Source organism: Phodopus roborovskii, unplaced genomic scaffold (assembly GCF_943737965.1).
Source record: "Phodopus roborovskii unplaced genomic scaffold, PHOROB, whole genome shotgun sequence".
Lineage (NCBI taxonomy): Eukaryota > Metazoa > Chordata > Mammalia > Rodentia > Cricetidae > Phodopus > Phodopus roborovskii.
Window position 1 is genome coordinate 12,247,483 of NW_026126407.1, and position 12,517 is coordinate 12,259,999.

The 12,517-nt window shown below is 50.0% G+C and overlaps 1 protein-coding gene across 1 annotated transcript; it reads left to right on the forward strand.

Moving 5' to 3' along the window:
* The first annotated feature begins 436 nt into the window (after nt 1-436).
* On the forward strand, nt 437-8,710 carry Alox15b (arachidonate 15-lipoxygenase type B). The gene is made up of 14 exons (XM_051181510.1): nt 437-621; nt 708-930; nt 1,189-1,270; nt 4,166-4,288; nt 4,502-4,605; nt 5,680-5,852; nt 6,058-6,204; nt 6,315-6,518; nt 6,945-7,031; nt 7,170-7,339; nt 7,519-7,640; nt 7,739-7,839; nt 7,918-8,088; nt 8,492-8,710. Exons 1-14 carry the CDS (start codon nt 475-477, stop codon nt 8,669-8,671), a joined length of 2,034 nt encoding a protein of 677 aa, XP_051037467.1. The 5' UTR covers nt 437-474; the 3' UTR covers nt 8,672-8,710.
* The last annotated feature ends 3,807 nt before the right edge of the window (nt 8,711-12,517 follow it).

The window sequence follows — 12,517 nt, forward strand, 5'->3', positions numbered from 1 at the left end:
ACCATGCAGGCAAAGGCAGAGTCTTGCCTGAATCTGTGTTGCCAGCATCTAACAGTTCTGGCACAATTATTTATTAAAAGAAATGAACGGATGCATGTAACCCGAAAAAAGTTGTAGGAAACGGGGAAGCAGACCTTGTACACACATTTAAAGCTAAGACAGCACATAAAATAAACTCAATAATTGTATCCCAAATCCCAATTCGGTCTCAAACTCTCCCTGGTGGAAACCCGAGTCACCTCCCTGTGCCAAGTGCCACTCATTGTCGCTCTAGGTTTCAGCCTCTCAACCCAGCCCCTCCCTGCCCTAATTTTGGCGCGCTGTTTCTGGTGGCAACGAAGCCAAGCGGGAATTTGGTTGGTAGCAAACACGTTTTTCCCCTAACCTGGCATGGTGGGCGGAGCGTCATCCCTGAGGTAGAGTCACCCAGCCTAGTAGTCCAGCTTGCAGTAGAGAGCCAGACTAGTTAGGAGTATGGCTAAATTCAGGGTGAGAGTAGCCACCGGGGAGGCCTGTGGGGCTGGCACCTGGGACAAAGTGTCTGTCAGCATCGTGGGGACCCAGGGAGAGAGCCCCTTAGTGCCTTTGGACCGTCTAGGCAAGGAGTTCACTGCCGGTGCTGTGAGTGTTTGGGGAGCGGGCAGTGGAGACGGTGGAGGAGGGGGTCGGGGGGGTCTACCCTCGGCATACTAAACAGCCCCTCCTAGGAAGAGGACTTCGAGGTCACGCTCCCCCAGGATGTTGGCGCTGTGCTGATGCTGCGCATACACAAGGCACCCCCGGAGCTGCCGGTCCCGCTCGGGTCCCTCCCGCCCGACGCCTGGTTCTGCCGCTGGTTCCAGCTGGAGTGGCTGCCCGGGGCTGCACTCCGCTTCCCATGCTATCAGTGGCTGGAAGGGGCAGGGGAGTTGGTGCTGCGACAGGGAGCAGGTGAGGGGGTCAAGGAAATGGTTGGGACTGCCAGAGGGGCACAGCAATGTGGAGAGGCTAGGGTGGGGGAGTGGCGAGGCGAACCAGGTGCGGCTATCAGGAAGGGTCAGAGCAAGGAGCTGACCTGTGATGCTACAGAAGCAGGTGGCAGCCAGCCTGCTGTGGAAGCAATGTACCGGAGGTGAGGGGACTAATGGGAGGATGTTTGGAGCCAGAGGTCAAGGAGAGTATCCTTTCCATCCACATCCCCACCCACAGCCAAGGTCTCCTGGGAAGACCACCACCCCAAGCTCCAGCACCAGCGTCAGGAAGAGCTGAAGGCCAGGAAGGACATGTACAGGTGAGGAGGGAGCTAGTCCTGCTTACAGGACTCACCTGTGAGATGGGAAGCCGCCAAAGCAAGGACTAACTTCCACCCTGGACCCCAGGCCCAGCAGCATGAGCCACAGTGGGTGCCCGGCGACTGGCAGGCCCTCTGGCTCTGACCTTGTGGTTAAGCTGGGAGACTCTACCCTAACAAGCCTTTCCGGTGACTTTGGCATCCACTGGAGTTAGAAAACCACTGCTGTAATAGCGGTGCCTCTGGCTTACTCCTTGTCCATCTTTCTTTGTGGTGGTTGGTTTTGTTTGTTTGTTTGTTTGTTTGTCTTTGTTTTGTTCTCTTTTCTTCTCATCTGTCGGCTTGTTGAAGCTTCTCACAAACAAGGTGGGACTGCCAGGCATCCGCTGCGGACCTTGGAACCCACCCCTGGAAATGAGATGCGCTCAGACAGGGGTGCTTTCTCTATTGTGTGCTCAGTGTGGAGAGTTAGAGGGGAGAGCTACCTAAGTGCTCGGCTCAGAGAAGGTGGGAATTACAAGGGAATGAGGGGCTCCGGAGAATTGAAGTCAGCAACTGTACCCAGGTGGACACTTTCAAAAGAGCTTGGTGCTCTTAATCTTGGTTGCTTTCCAAATCCTGGCCCTATGTCTCTGGAGACCCAGCAACCACCAGCTCATTTGTTTCCCGATGGTTTTACATTTGTCATGAAAGCCATGATACTAAATCTCACAATAGATATTGAAATCTACTCCATCCTTGAAGATGCAGGGTCAGTCTAGATCCTGACAAAAGGAGCTGGGGGCAGGGTGTCTTAGGGAAATCATTTAATTTATTTGATCTTTATTTTCTTCATATTTGGGTTAGGGAAAACCCATGAGAAGTGGTTACGAATGTAAACAGTAAGACCTGAGTGTGTAACTCTGTATTCAAGGCTCTGGGTTTTCTTTCTGCCCTGCACTATTATAAAGAGAAAAGGGGGGCACCAAGGGTATAGCTCAGTTAGACTGCCTGCCTAACAAGAAGCCTCGAATTTGATTACCAACACCACATAAACCAGACATGGTGGCATATACCTATAATCCCAGGATTTATGAGTTCAAGTCCTAGGTCACCTATAGCTACATAGTGAATGTGAGGTTTAGTATATATGAGACTCTGCCACCCTTTTGGGAAAAAACAAAAAACAAAAACCACTCCACAACAAAAACGCTAAACCCTGCATAAATGTGTGTGTTAGCACTATTCCTATGTCTGGTCTGTCTGTCTGGGTCCTTACTATTAATATTTCCTGGGAACCAGTTGGAGAAGGCAGGCTCTCAAGCTCACCTTGTTGCTGAGAATCTGTGTTTTAACAAGATTCCCCAGAGGAAGCAAGTACTGGGTTGTTTGACACAGAGTTTGGCCACCACCTAGTGGCAGTATCCTTTAATTGCAAACTGTCCTTTGCTGTCAAAAGTTCAACTCTTTTTGTTTTTGGAGACAGGGTTTCCCTGTGTAGCTTTGGAGCTTGCCCTGGAACTAGCTCTTAGAGACCAGGCTGGCCTCAAACTCACAGAGATCCACCTGCTTCTGCCTCCCAAGTGCTGGGATTAAAGCTGTGCGCCATCTCCCAGCAAAAGCTGAACTCATAAAAACTTTTACATTATTAAATTGTTTGTTTTTGATACTGGTGGGTTGAACCCACGTCCTTTGTATTCTAAGTAAACAAACATCCCCGATTTATATTCTTGGCCCTTTAATTTTTTTATTTTTATTTGTTTATTTTATTTTTTTAAATTTGTACCTCAAGGTGGTGGTGCACACCTTTAATCCCAGCTCTTAGGAGGTAGAGGCAGACAGATCTCTGAGCTCTAGGCCATCCTGGTCTATAGAGTGAGTTCCAGGACAGCTAGGGCTACACAGAGATACCCTAACTCGAACCCTGTCCCAAAAATTGTAATTACATTTTTCTTACATGTGGATGTCTGTATGTGCACAATATATGATATTCACATGGGTGTTAAAAGGTGACTTTCAGGGATTGGCTTTCTCCAGCCATGTGGGACCCAGAGACTGACCCCAAGCTGCTTAGACTTGACAGTAAGAAGCAATTTTTTATATCTTTATTTCATTTTTCATACCAGGGACTGAATGTAAGGCTTTGTGCATGCTGGTCAGTGCTCTACTGCGGAGCTGTATTCCCAGCCTTTTTTGAATGACCCCCAAAACTGAATATTTAGCTTGTTATGGGGGGAAAAGTATTATTTTGCTGAAAGATCTCTGGCTGTGGCTTGCATGGCTGTGGGACTTGCAGACAGCTAGCTGCCTTAGGCCAGGGCAGAGTAAACTGATAAGCTACCCGAGCTGTGGAAGGTGTGTGCCTCTGTATGGGACATCTGCCAAAAACAACTGACTCCCTGGGAATAACCGAGCTCTGAACCACATCCCTTCCCAAGATGCATCTGTGTTAGGCATCGGGTACTTCAAACAGATTACAAAGCAGGTGTGTCAGCAAAAAAGTTACTTACAGACCTGCAGGGAAAATAGCCACATAACAGGCCACAAACAAAGGTGATCCCCTCCCAGCTCTCCTCTCCCTCTTTCCCCCTGCTTTGCTGGTTTCCTACTCTTCCAACATTCACATTCTATAATCCAGACACTTAAGAGACCCCACCTGTTTGGCTCAGCTCCAACCTCAAATTCCTGGGCGGGAGTGGGGAGGGGGGGCTCCAACTGACTCAGATGTCTCCTAGGGACATACAGCTTCCTTAAAACCCAGTGAGCATAGGAAAAGGGTGGGTCTCAGGAAAGGTCCCTGTTGGCAGAAGGGGGCTGGCTGTGGCCAGGGCCCCCTGGGGCCAGGATCCTTCTGTCTCAATGGGAGGGCTCCTCCCTAAAGCCTTTTGCTGAGCATTTGCTTGTCACCTGTTCTAGCTGGAAGACTTACATTGAAGGTTGGCCTCGCTGTCTCGACCACGCATCTGTGAAAGACTTGGACCTCAATATCAAGTACTCTGCAGTCAAGAACGCCAGATTCTACTTTAAAGTCCAGTCTGCGTGAGGATGCCACACTGTCCCTTACCCCCACCTCTGTGCCCTCTCTTCTTCTCAATCCCCTATCTCAGTATATACCTCACTCAGCCCCGCTCAAGACATAGTTGCTGTCCTATAGGACAATGGCTACCCTGGGGGCACTGACTTTATCAGGCAGACAGGGGAGGGTCTCCTGGAGCCTTATGCCTTCTTCCCACACTTCACATGCTTCATCAGGGTTACAGAGCTGAAACTCAAAGGACTCCTGAACCGCACAGGACTCTGGAGGAGTCTGAGGGAGATGAGAAGGATGTTTAACTTCCACAAGACTCCTGCAGCAGGTGAGGCACTGCAGTCCTAACCTCTCCGGGATACCAATTCACCTTGTGGCTTTAGGCGGGCTCCTTGCCCTTCCTATTAGACCTTAAAGTTCCCACAGAGTCAAAAGAGCTGGTAGGCAGATGGGAGTCCTGACCTAATCCAACGGTTATCCGATAACTGGTTGGGGCTATGGACATGGGACTCACAGTGAAGTTAGGCTGTGCTTATTAATAGCTCAACATCACATCATTACCATTCCTTGGAAGATGTACCTATTGACTTCAGAAATGGGTAAAAGGGGGACCCATCCTAGCTTTCAGGGCTCCTTAGAAAGCTCTCATGGGGAGGGGTTAAGTGGGTATTAACACTGTGGATGAGGCATAGGGCAGAAGGTGCTCTGGGGCAGGGGACAGAAAGTCCTGAAGACGAAGCGTAGGATACCTACCTGCAAGAGAAAGAAGTTGTGGCCTGAATGGACTGAATAAGGGAAAGAAAGTCAGGGAGCAGAAGTCACATCCATGCTTGTGTGGACTGTGGCAGATTGGAGGCTTCCTTAAGCACAATGCAAGGCTAGCGACTGGTGGCTGTGGGGACCAATATGACTAGATGTGCAGCACAGGATGGGTTGGAAGCCCAGGGACAAGCAGGAAGATGAGCCGTGGGGTTCCAGCTGAGGTCAGCAGGGGGTGGGGGCTTCATCAAGGCTGTGGCTGTGTAGGAATGAAGAAATACCAAAGATGGAGAGTCTACCGTGGGAGGAAGAAAGCTGCTTCCTACAGGGTTATCTGGGCTCTGCCGTGGACAGCCAAAGAGACAAACTTGCCATTCCTTGGGATGCCAGGAAGCGTGTGGAGGCTGAGCTGGAAGAAAAGCCCACACTTGTGTTGCATTGAGGCTAGTGTGTCACCCAGGATGGTATCATGATGATGAGCAGAGACTAAGGTTTGGCAATAACCAAAGCCAAGGGGTCAGGAGGCCGCTGTAAGAAATGAAAAGGTGCTCAGAATGGACAAAAGAGAACTCCATCATGCAAGCAAGGAGGAAACCTGTAGGAACTGTGGTGACTGGTCCCCATGTCCCCCACCCTCCTACAGAGTATGTGTTCGAGCATTGGCAGGAAGATGCCTTCTTTGCCTCCCAGTTCCTCAATGGCCTCAACCCGGTCCTGATCCGTCGCTGTCACAGCCTCCCAAAGAACTTTCCAGTCACTGATGAGATGGTGGCCCCCGTGCTGGGCCCTGGGACGAGTCTGCAGGCTGAATTGGAGGTGGGGCACAGACTGCAAGCTCTGCAAACCCTATCCTAGTTTCTTCCGGCTCATCCCCCTACTGGAGACAGGGGACCAACTATGTGTTATATACCAAGAACAGCCTCTCAAAATATACTCCCCTAGTAATCCCGGGTCCTGTTCCTGCTATCTGTCCTCTGCCTTAGAAAGCAGAGTGCAGGCCCAGCTCCCTTTTCTCCTACAGAGGGGCTCCCTGTTCTTGGTGGACCATGGCATCCTCTCTGGAGTCCAAACCAATGACATCAATGGAAAGCCTCAGTTTTCTGCAGCCCCAATGACCCTGTTATACCAGAGCTCAGGGTCTGGGCCCCTGCTCCCCCTCGCCATCCAGGTCTGTAAAAGAAGACAGGAGGGGGTGGGGGTGGCAGAGGTACAGAGGGTCCCACTGAGAGCTTGACAGATGCTGACACTGCCTCCCTCCTCACTGGCCTTACCCACCAGCTCAAACAGACTCCGGGGCCCGACAACCCCATCTTCTTGCCCAGTGATGACAAGTGGGACTGGCTGCTAGCCAAGACCTGGGTGCGCAATGCAGAGTTTTCCGTCCACGAGGCCCTCACACATCTCCTGCACTCACATCTGCTGCCGGAAGTCTTCGCCCTGGCCACGCTGCGTCATCTGCCCCTCTGTCATCCTCTCTTCAAGGTCAGTGGCTCAACAACTTGGCCCATGCCAGGTGTGATGGTGCACCCCTTTAGTCCTAGCACTTAGAGATCTGAGGCAGGAGGATCTCTGTGAGTTTGGACCTGCCTGGTTGGCATAGCAGAGTCTCAGGACAGCCAGGACCACTACATGGAGAGATCCTATCTCAAAACAAGGCGCTCTGTCTGTATCCCAGCCTGTAACCAAGTCTGTAGACTCCTGAGCTTTATCCTGTACCCTGCACCACCCCTTCCTAGTGGCCTTTCCTCAGGTGGCCTTACCCTTCCAGGTTTGGATGCAGGGCTGCCGTTCTGACTGAAGAACACAGACTAGGGCCTACATCCCGGGTATCTAAGCAGAAATCAGAAAGTGTAGGCAGCAGGGACAGGTCTGGGCTTCCCTAACTTTGCCATCTCCTACCCCTTGCAGCTGTTGATTCCCCACATTCGGTACACACTGCACATCAACACGCTTGCCCGAGAGCTGCTCATCGCCCCTGGGCAGGTGGTGGACAGGGTAAGCACCACCTTTGGCGGGAGGACATTCTTCAGTCGGAAGACTATAGAGTTCTGAGTGGGAGTGGCTCTTTTCCCTAATACCGGTATTGGCCCCTGCTTTTGAAGCAAGAGTCTTGTACCCAGTTCTTTCCTTCAGTCCACAGGCCTGGGCATTGGAGGGTTCTCTGAGCTGATAAAGAGAAACATGGAGCAGCTGAGCTATTCTGTCCTATGTCTCCCTGAAGATATCCGAGCCCGAGAGGTTGAGAACATCCCAGGCTACTATTACCGGGATGATGGGATGCAGATCTGGGGGGCAATAAAGAGGTGAGGGAACAATTCCCAGGAATCCACAGTGGGCAGGGGAGGCAGGAGGACTGGGCAAGAGATGGGATATACTGGATAGATTTACAGTGGAGAGGGCTGTTGCACGACACTGGGCAAAGGATGTTTCTCAGAGAGGGTCCAGTTCGGAGTCAGGGCCTGAATCCAGATGCACCTTGCAGCTTCGTCTCTGAGATAGTCAGCATCTACTACCCAAGTGATGTGTCTGTTCAAGAGGACCAAGAGCTGCAGGCCTGGGTGAGGGAGATCTTCTCTGAAGGTTTCCTCAGCCGAGAAAGCTCAGGTACGGGAACCTCTGGCCCAGCCCCCCCCCCACCCTCTGGCCTCTCTGTGAGGTCCTCAGATCCCCAGCAGCCCCCACTCAGCTCAGCTTTCCTACAGGTATGCCCTCCTCGTTGGATACCCAAGAAGCCCTGGTCAAGTATGTCACCATGGTGATATTCACCTGCTCAGCTAAGCATGCATCTGTCAGTGCAGGCCAGGTAAGGAAAGGTCAGGGCTGCAGGGATTGTGATGGAAAGGCCAGTGTCTTGTTCTCATTTTATCCTCTCTGCCTTCAGTTTGACTCTTGTGTTTGGATGCCCAACCTGCCACCTACCATGCAGCTACCACCACCTACTTCCAAAGGCCAGGTTCGGCCTGAGGGTTTCATAGCCACTCTCCCACCAGTCAACGCCACATGTGATGTCATCATTGCCCTCTGGATGCTAAGCAGGGAGCCAGGGGACCGAGTAAGTATGGAACTAGGGGTCAGGCCAGGCTAGACTGGATAGGAAAATATGAGTTGTTTAGTCTCCCTGGACCAAACTCAACCCTGACATCAAGACCCCCACATCAACTCACTAACAGGTGAGACACATGACCCTTGGCCATCTCACAGTAAGGATCAAGTTTCCAAATAAGATGATGAGAACTCACTCTCAGCAGTGATGGCAACATGGGACTAAATATGCCTTTAAATCTTTAGATTAAATGGTCCAAGAATTTACAAATCACTGTCATTTGGGGAAATGTTTAGGATAGGGATAGGGTGAGGCTCCAGTGACTGGGTCGGGGGACAAACTGTGGATTGCAGCTGCTCAGAAGATGGGGACACTCTTAAACAAGCAAGTCAATCCTGTGATTGGTCCTCAGAGGCCTCTCGGCCACTATCCAGATGAACACTTCACAGAGGACGCCCCGAGGAGAAGTATGGCTGCCTTCCAGAGACAGCTGGTCCAGATCTCTAGCGACATCAGGGAGCGGAACCGAAGTCTGGCACTGCCCTACATCTACCTAGACCCTCCCCTCATAGAGAACAGTGTCTCCATCTAAAATCTCGGAGAAGAGGGCCCCATGTGACATACAGACCCCTTAACCGGACCATGCCAAGCTGAATATCTCCCAGAGAAAAAGGACCTTTCAAAATTTACTGGTCCTCATGTGCTTCTCCTAGACAGCCAAGACCCATCTAACTCACCTGTGAAACACACATACACAACTAATAAAATCAAAACAGACAAACCTAAACTCCCGTAGAAGACAGGACCTCATAGGACAGGGACACCAAAATATATGGAGACGCCAAGGGTTTCAGCCCATTACCTTGGTTTTGAGCCACATTAACTGCACAGAGAATCCTGTTTCACAGCTGATGAGACCTCACAGTCACCGACTTGGATGAGCTTCTCAGCGAAACAGAAAGTAGTCCAACCAAAACCTACAGGCTTACCTTGAAAATGACACTGCGGAGGGGTTATTGGGGGTCATGCACAAAGAGAAGGGCTGGCTGAGCACATACATGGCTCTGTGGCTAAGAGCGCTGGATGGTCCTGCAGAGGGCCAGGGTGGCTCACAGACCTGTGTAATGCCAGCTCCAGGGGACTGCATGCCCTTTTCCAGCCTCTGATGGCACCAGGCGTAAGGACAAGATATCCTTGTACATGAAAATTAGGCTTGGGGTTTTTGCTTGTTTTTGTTTTTAAGAGAGTGAGGCATTTCTAGCCCACTTCTTCTCAAAGCCTCCCCTTTCTAGAGAATTAGGAAACATTAACATACCTCACCCTCTAAATTTCATCTTCATTCTGGAATCCCAGTATTCCATGTACACTCTCTAGTTCTGATTTGTTTGTTTGCTTTTTTTTTTTTTTTCTGGTTCAGACTCTGAACACTCATTAAAGTAATAAATGGGGCCTTTTGAAGTCACCTAATGACTTTCATCTCTTGTATTAAGCATCAAAGTTTCAGGTCTTTGGTTTCATACTTTTTTTTTAATGAAACAATACTCAAAATGTAACACTTGGGCTGAATGGCCAATGGTTAATAGCACTTGCTGCTCTTCCAGAAGACCCAGGTTCAGTTGGTTCAATTCCCAGCACCCATGTCAGGAGGAACCACCTGTAACTCCTGCTCCAGAGGATCTGAGGCCCTCTTCTGGCCTTGACCGGCATGGTGCTCCTGTACACACACGCACTTACACATACGCACTTACGCACACAATTGTATATGTATGTATTATATATGATTGGGACAGACAGACAACCGCATGGCAGGAGCTATGAGGGGGGTTCAAGCCCCCCATACCATTGGCAGCATGGTGGGGACTTTGATGAGGGAACAGGCCTGTGAAGAGAGTGAGGGCCCCTTCTTATAGGCCTCGGGAGGAAATGAGAGGTTTTATGCAGCCAGGTTGTCTGTGATTCCTGGGGCCGTGGGGTGGGAGGAAGGCCAGACAGGAATGTGCGACACTGAGAGAGCACAGGAAGTGGGGAGGATGGACATATCCAGCTGGGGTGTACTCATTGATTGAGATGGGGGAGGGGGATGTGTCACCACTGCCACCAATTGCCCTCAGGTATCCCGGGGAGTCTGGCAAACCAAGTTCTGCAAGTTTCCTTGGGGAAGTGAGAAGGAATGGTAGTCGTCGTTCTCTGGAATCTGGACACCTGACTCCTTCCTGACTCACGGACTGGCTCTTAGTAGGGAATTACCTTTCCTCTGTGACAGCTGTCAGGAAAAGGCAGCAGGTGGGTGTGGCCACATCAGCCCAGACCCTCACACCTAACCTGGGCACATGGATGAGCTTGTGGACTGGAGTGCTATTGTGCTCCAATAATAAATAGTTTGTTTTGATGTATATCATATACATACATACATACACACACACACACACATATATGTATATGTTTTACAAGACATAGTTTCTCTGTGTTGCACTGGCTGTCCTGGAACTTTCTGTGTGGTCCACGCTGGCCTTAAACTCACAGAGATCCACCTGTGTCTGCGTCCTGAGTGCTGGGATTAAAGACATGTGCCACCACTCTCTTTAATTTATAATAAAATTATATATTTTAATATTGTGTAGATGGGTACCTAGTTTGTACACCTAAGCGCAGTGCCTAAAGAAACCAGAAGAGGGCATTGGGCCCTGGGAGCTGGAGTTACCACTGCTGGCTTATAGCCAGCACACCTGAGTGTGGGGCTGTACCTAGGTCCTATAGGAGAGCAGCAAGTGCCACCAATCCAGCCCAGAGCATATCATATGTCTTTTGAAATGGTCAATTGCCTTTGAGAGAAGGGAAGGTCCCGTGCATCTCAGCTGAAGGGGTTCACGAAGCCGGTCTCCATCAAGCTTGGAGAGGCTACAGCTGCCTTCAGTACAGGCCCTGTGTGACTGTGCACCCTGTGATTACAGGAGCGGTGGGATCCCAAAGAAACCCCCTGGCTTTGTCCCAGCCGGCTTTAAAAACCCACTAATTTTGGAAGTCACATAGCTTGTCTCCCACTAGTTTGTTGTAGAGAAGACCTTTGCCATGTGTGATAGGTAGACACAAGCCAGGGTCATCAGAGAAGAGGGGATCGTAACTGAGAAAATGCTTTCATCAAACTGGCCTATGGGCAAGTCTGTGCATTTTGTTGATTAGTGATTGATAGGGGATGGCCCAGCCCACTGTGAGGCATCATCCCTGGACAGGTGTCCTGGGTGGTGCAAATGCAGCTGAGGAGTTAGAGTTGGCTGAGTGGTTAAAGGCACTTACTGCTCTTGATTCCTAGCACCCACCTGGTGGCTCACAGCTGCGAGTGTGCTTGCTTACCAGACCAGAAGAGGGTGCCAGGTCCTCTGCAGTTGTGAACCACCTACCTGTGTGCTGGGAACTGAACTCAGGTCCTCTGGAAGAGTACTAGGTATTCTTAACCACTGAGCCATCTCTCTAGAATCTGTTTTAAAGAGAAAGTTTCCATTTCTACATTCTCTGGTCATTCCAAATGTCTTTCTTTTCTCATTTCTCTCTTAGACATTGATTTTTTTTTTCATGGTATGAATTTTTGGACCTGGGTTCAGTAACAGTAAATCTCTTACACACACACACACACACACACACACACACACTACACAGCTAGTTGTTGGGATCTTGATCGAGGGAAATGAGAAGGTTGATACAGGTAACATTTGCCCCAGGAAATGTTGAGTTACTTTTCAAATTAGTGGGCTCACAGGAATAAAGATATTCTAAAGAGACTTGTGCACTCTCTATGGCTGTCAGACTATTGAAATAATGATATGAAAGGAATTTCAGATTCCTCAGGGATCTCATGCTGTGAGAAGGGAAGGGCTGGAAGCTTGGAACAGCCAGAAGAGAAACTTGTCTCCCAGGAAGAGGTTTCACACAGTTCTGACAACTTGTTACAGCATCTTGTAAGGAAGATTGGAGCCAGACAACGAAGACTAGAAGGACCACAGCTGGGCCAGGTCTGCATAGTTAAACATGCTCCTTGCCCTCTATTTAAACCCAAACCTCTGCCAAGACACCAAAGATGGACTTGGACCGTGCTGGACACAGGAAACATACCCACCTCCTCCAGGGCTATTTAGTTCATTGTGCAAGACAAGCTCTCTCTATGTAGCCCTGGCTAAATGGCCCTTGCTATGCAGACCAGCATCTACCTCTAGACTGCTGGAACTACAGGCATGTGCTACCACACCCAGCTCAGTCTGGGGCTTTTAGACAGGACTAGGGAACAAACCAGGGCATACTAAGTGTAGGAAATGGATCTGTAATCTCTCTCTCTCTCTCTCTCTCTCTCTCTCTCTCTCTCTTACACACACACACACACACACACACACACACACACACACACACAATCTAAAGTATTTCCTCAATGTAAAAAGTTTTACCTCTG

What these genes read in the sequence shown, in the direction of transcription:
- Alox15b (XM_051181510.1), top strand. Translation starts at nt 475, where the DNA reads ATGGCTAAATTCAGGGTGAGAGTAGCCACCGGGGAGGCCTGTGGGGCT. An exon ending in GGTGCTGCGACAGGGAGCAG is followed by an intron (nt 931 to 1,188) that starts GTGAGGGGGTCA and finishes CCCCACCCACAG; the next exon opens with CCAAGGTCTCCTGGGAAGAC. An exon ending in GCCAGGAAGGACATGTACAG is followed by an intron (nt 1,271 to 4,165) that starts GTGAGGAGGGAG and finishes CACCTGTTCTAG; the next exon opens with CTGGAAGACTTACATTGAAG.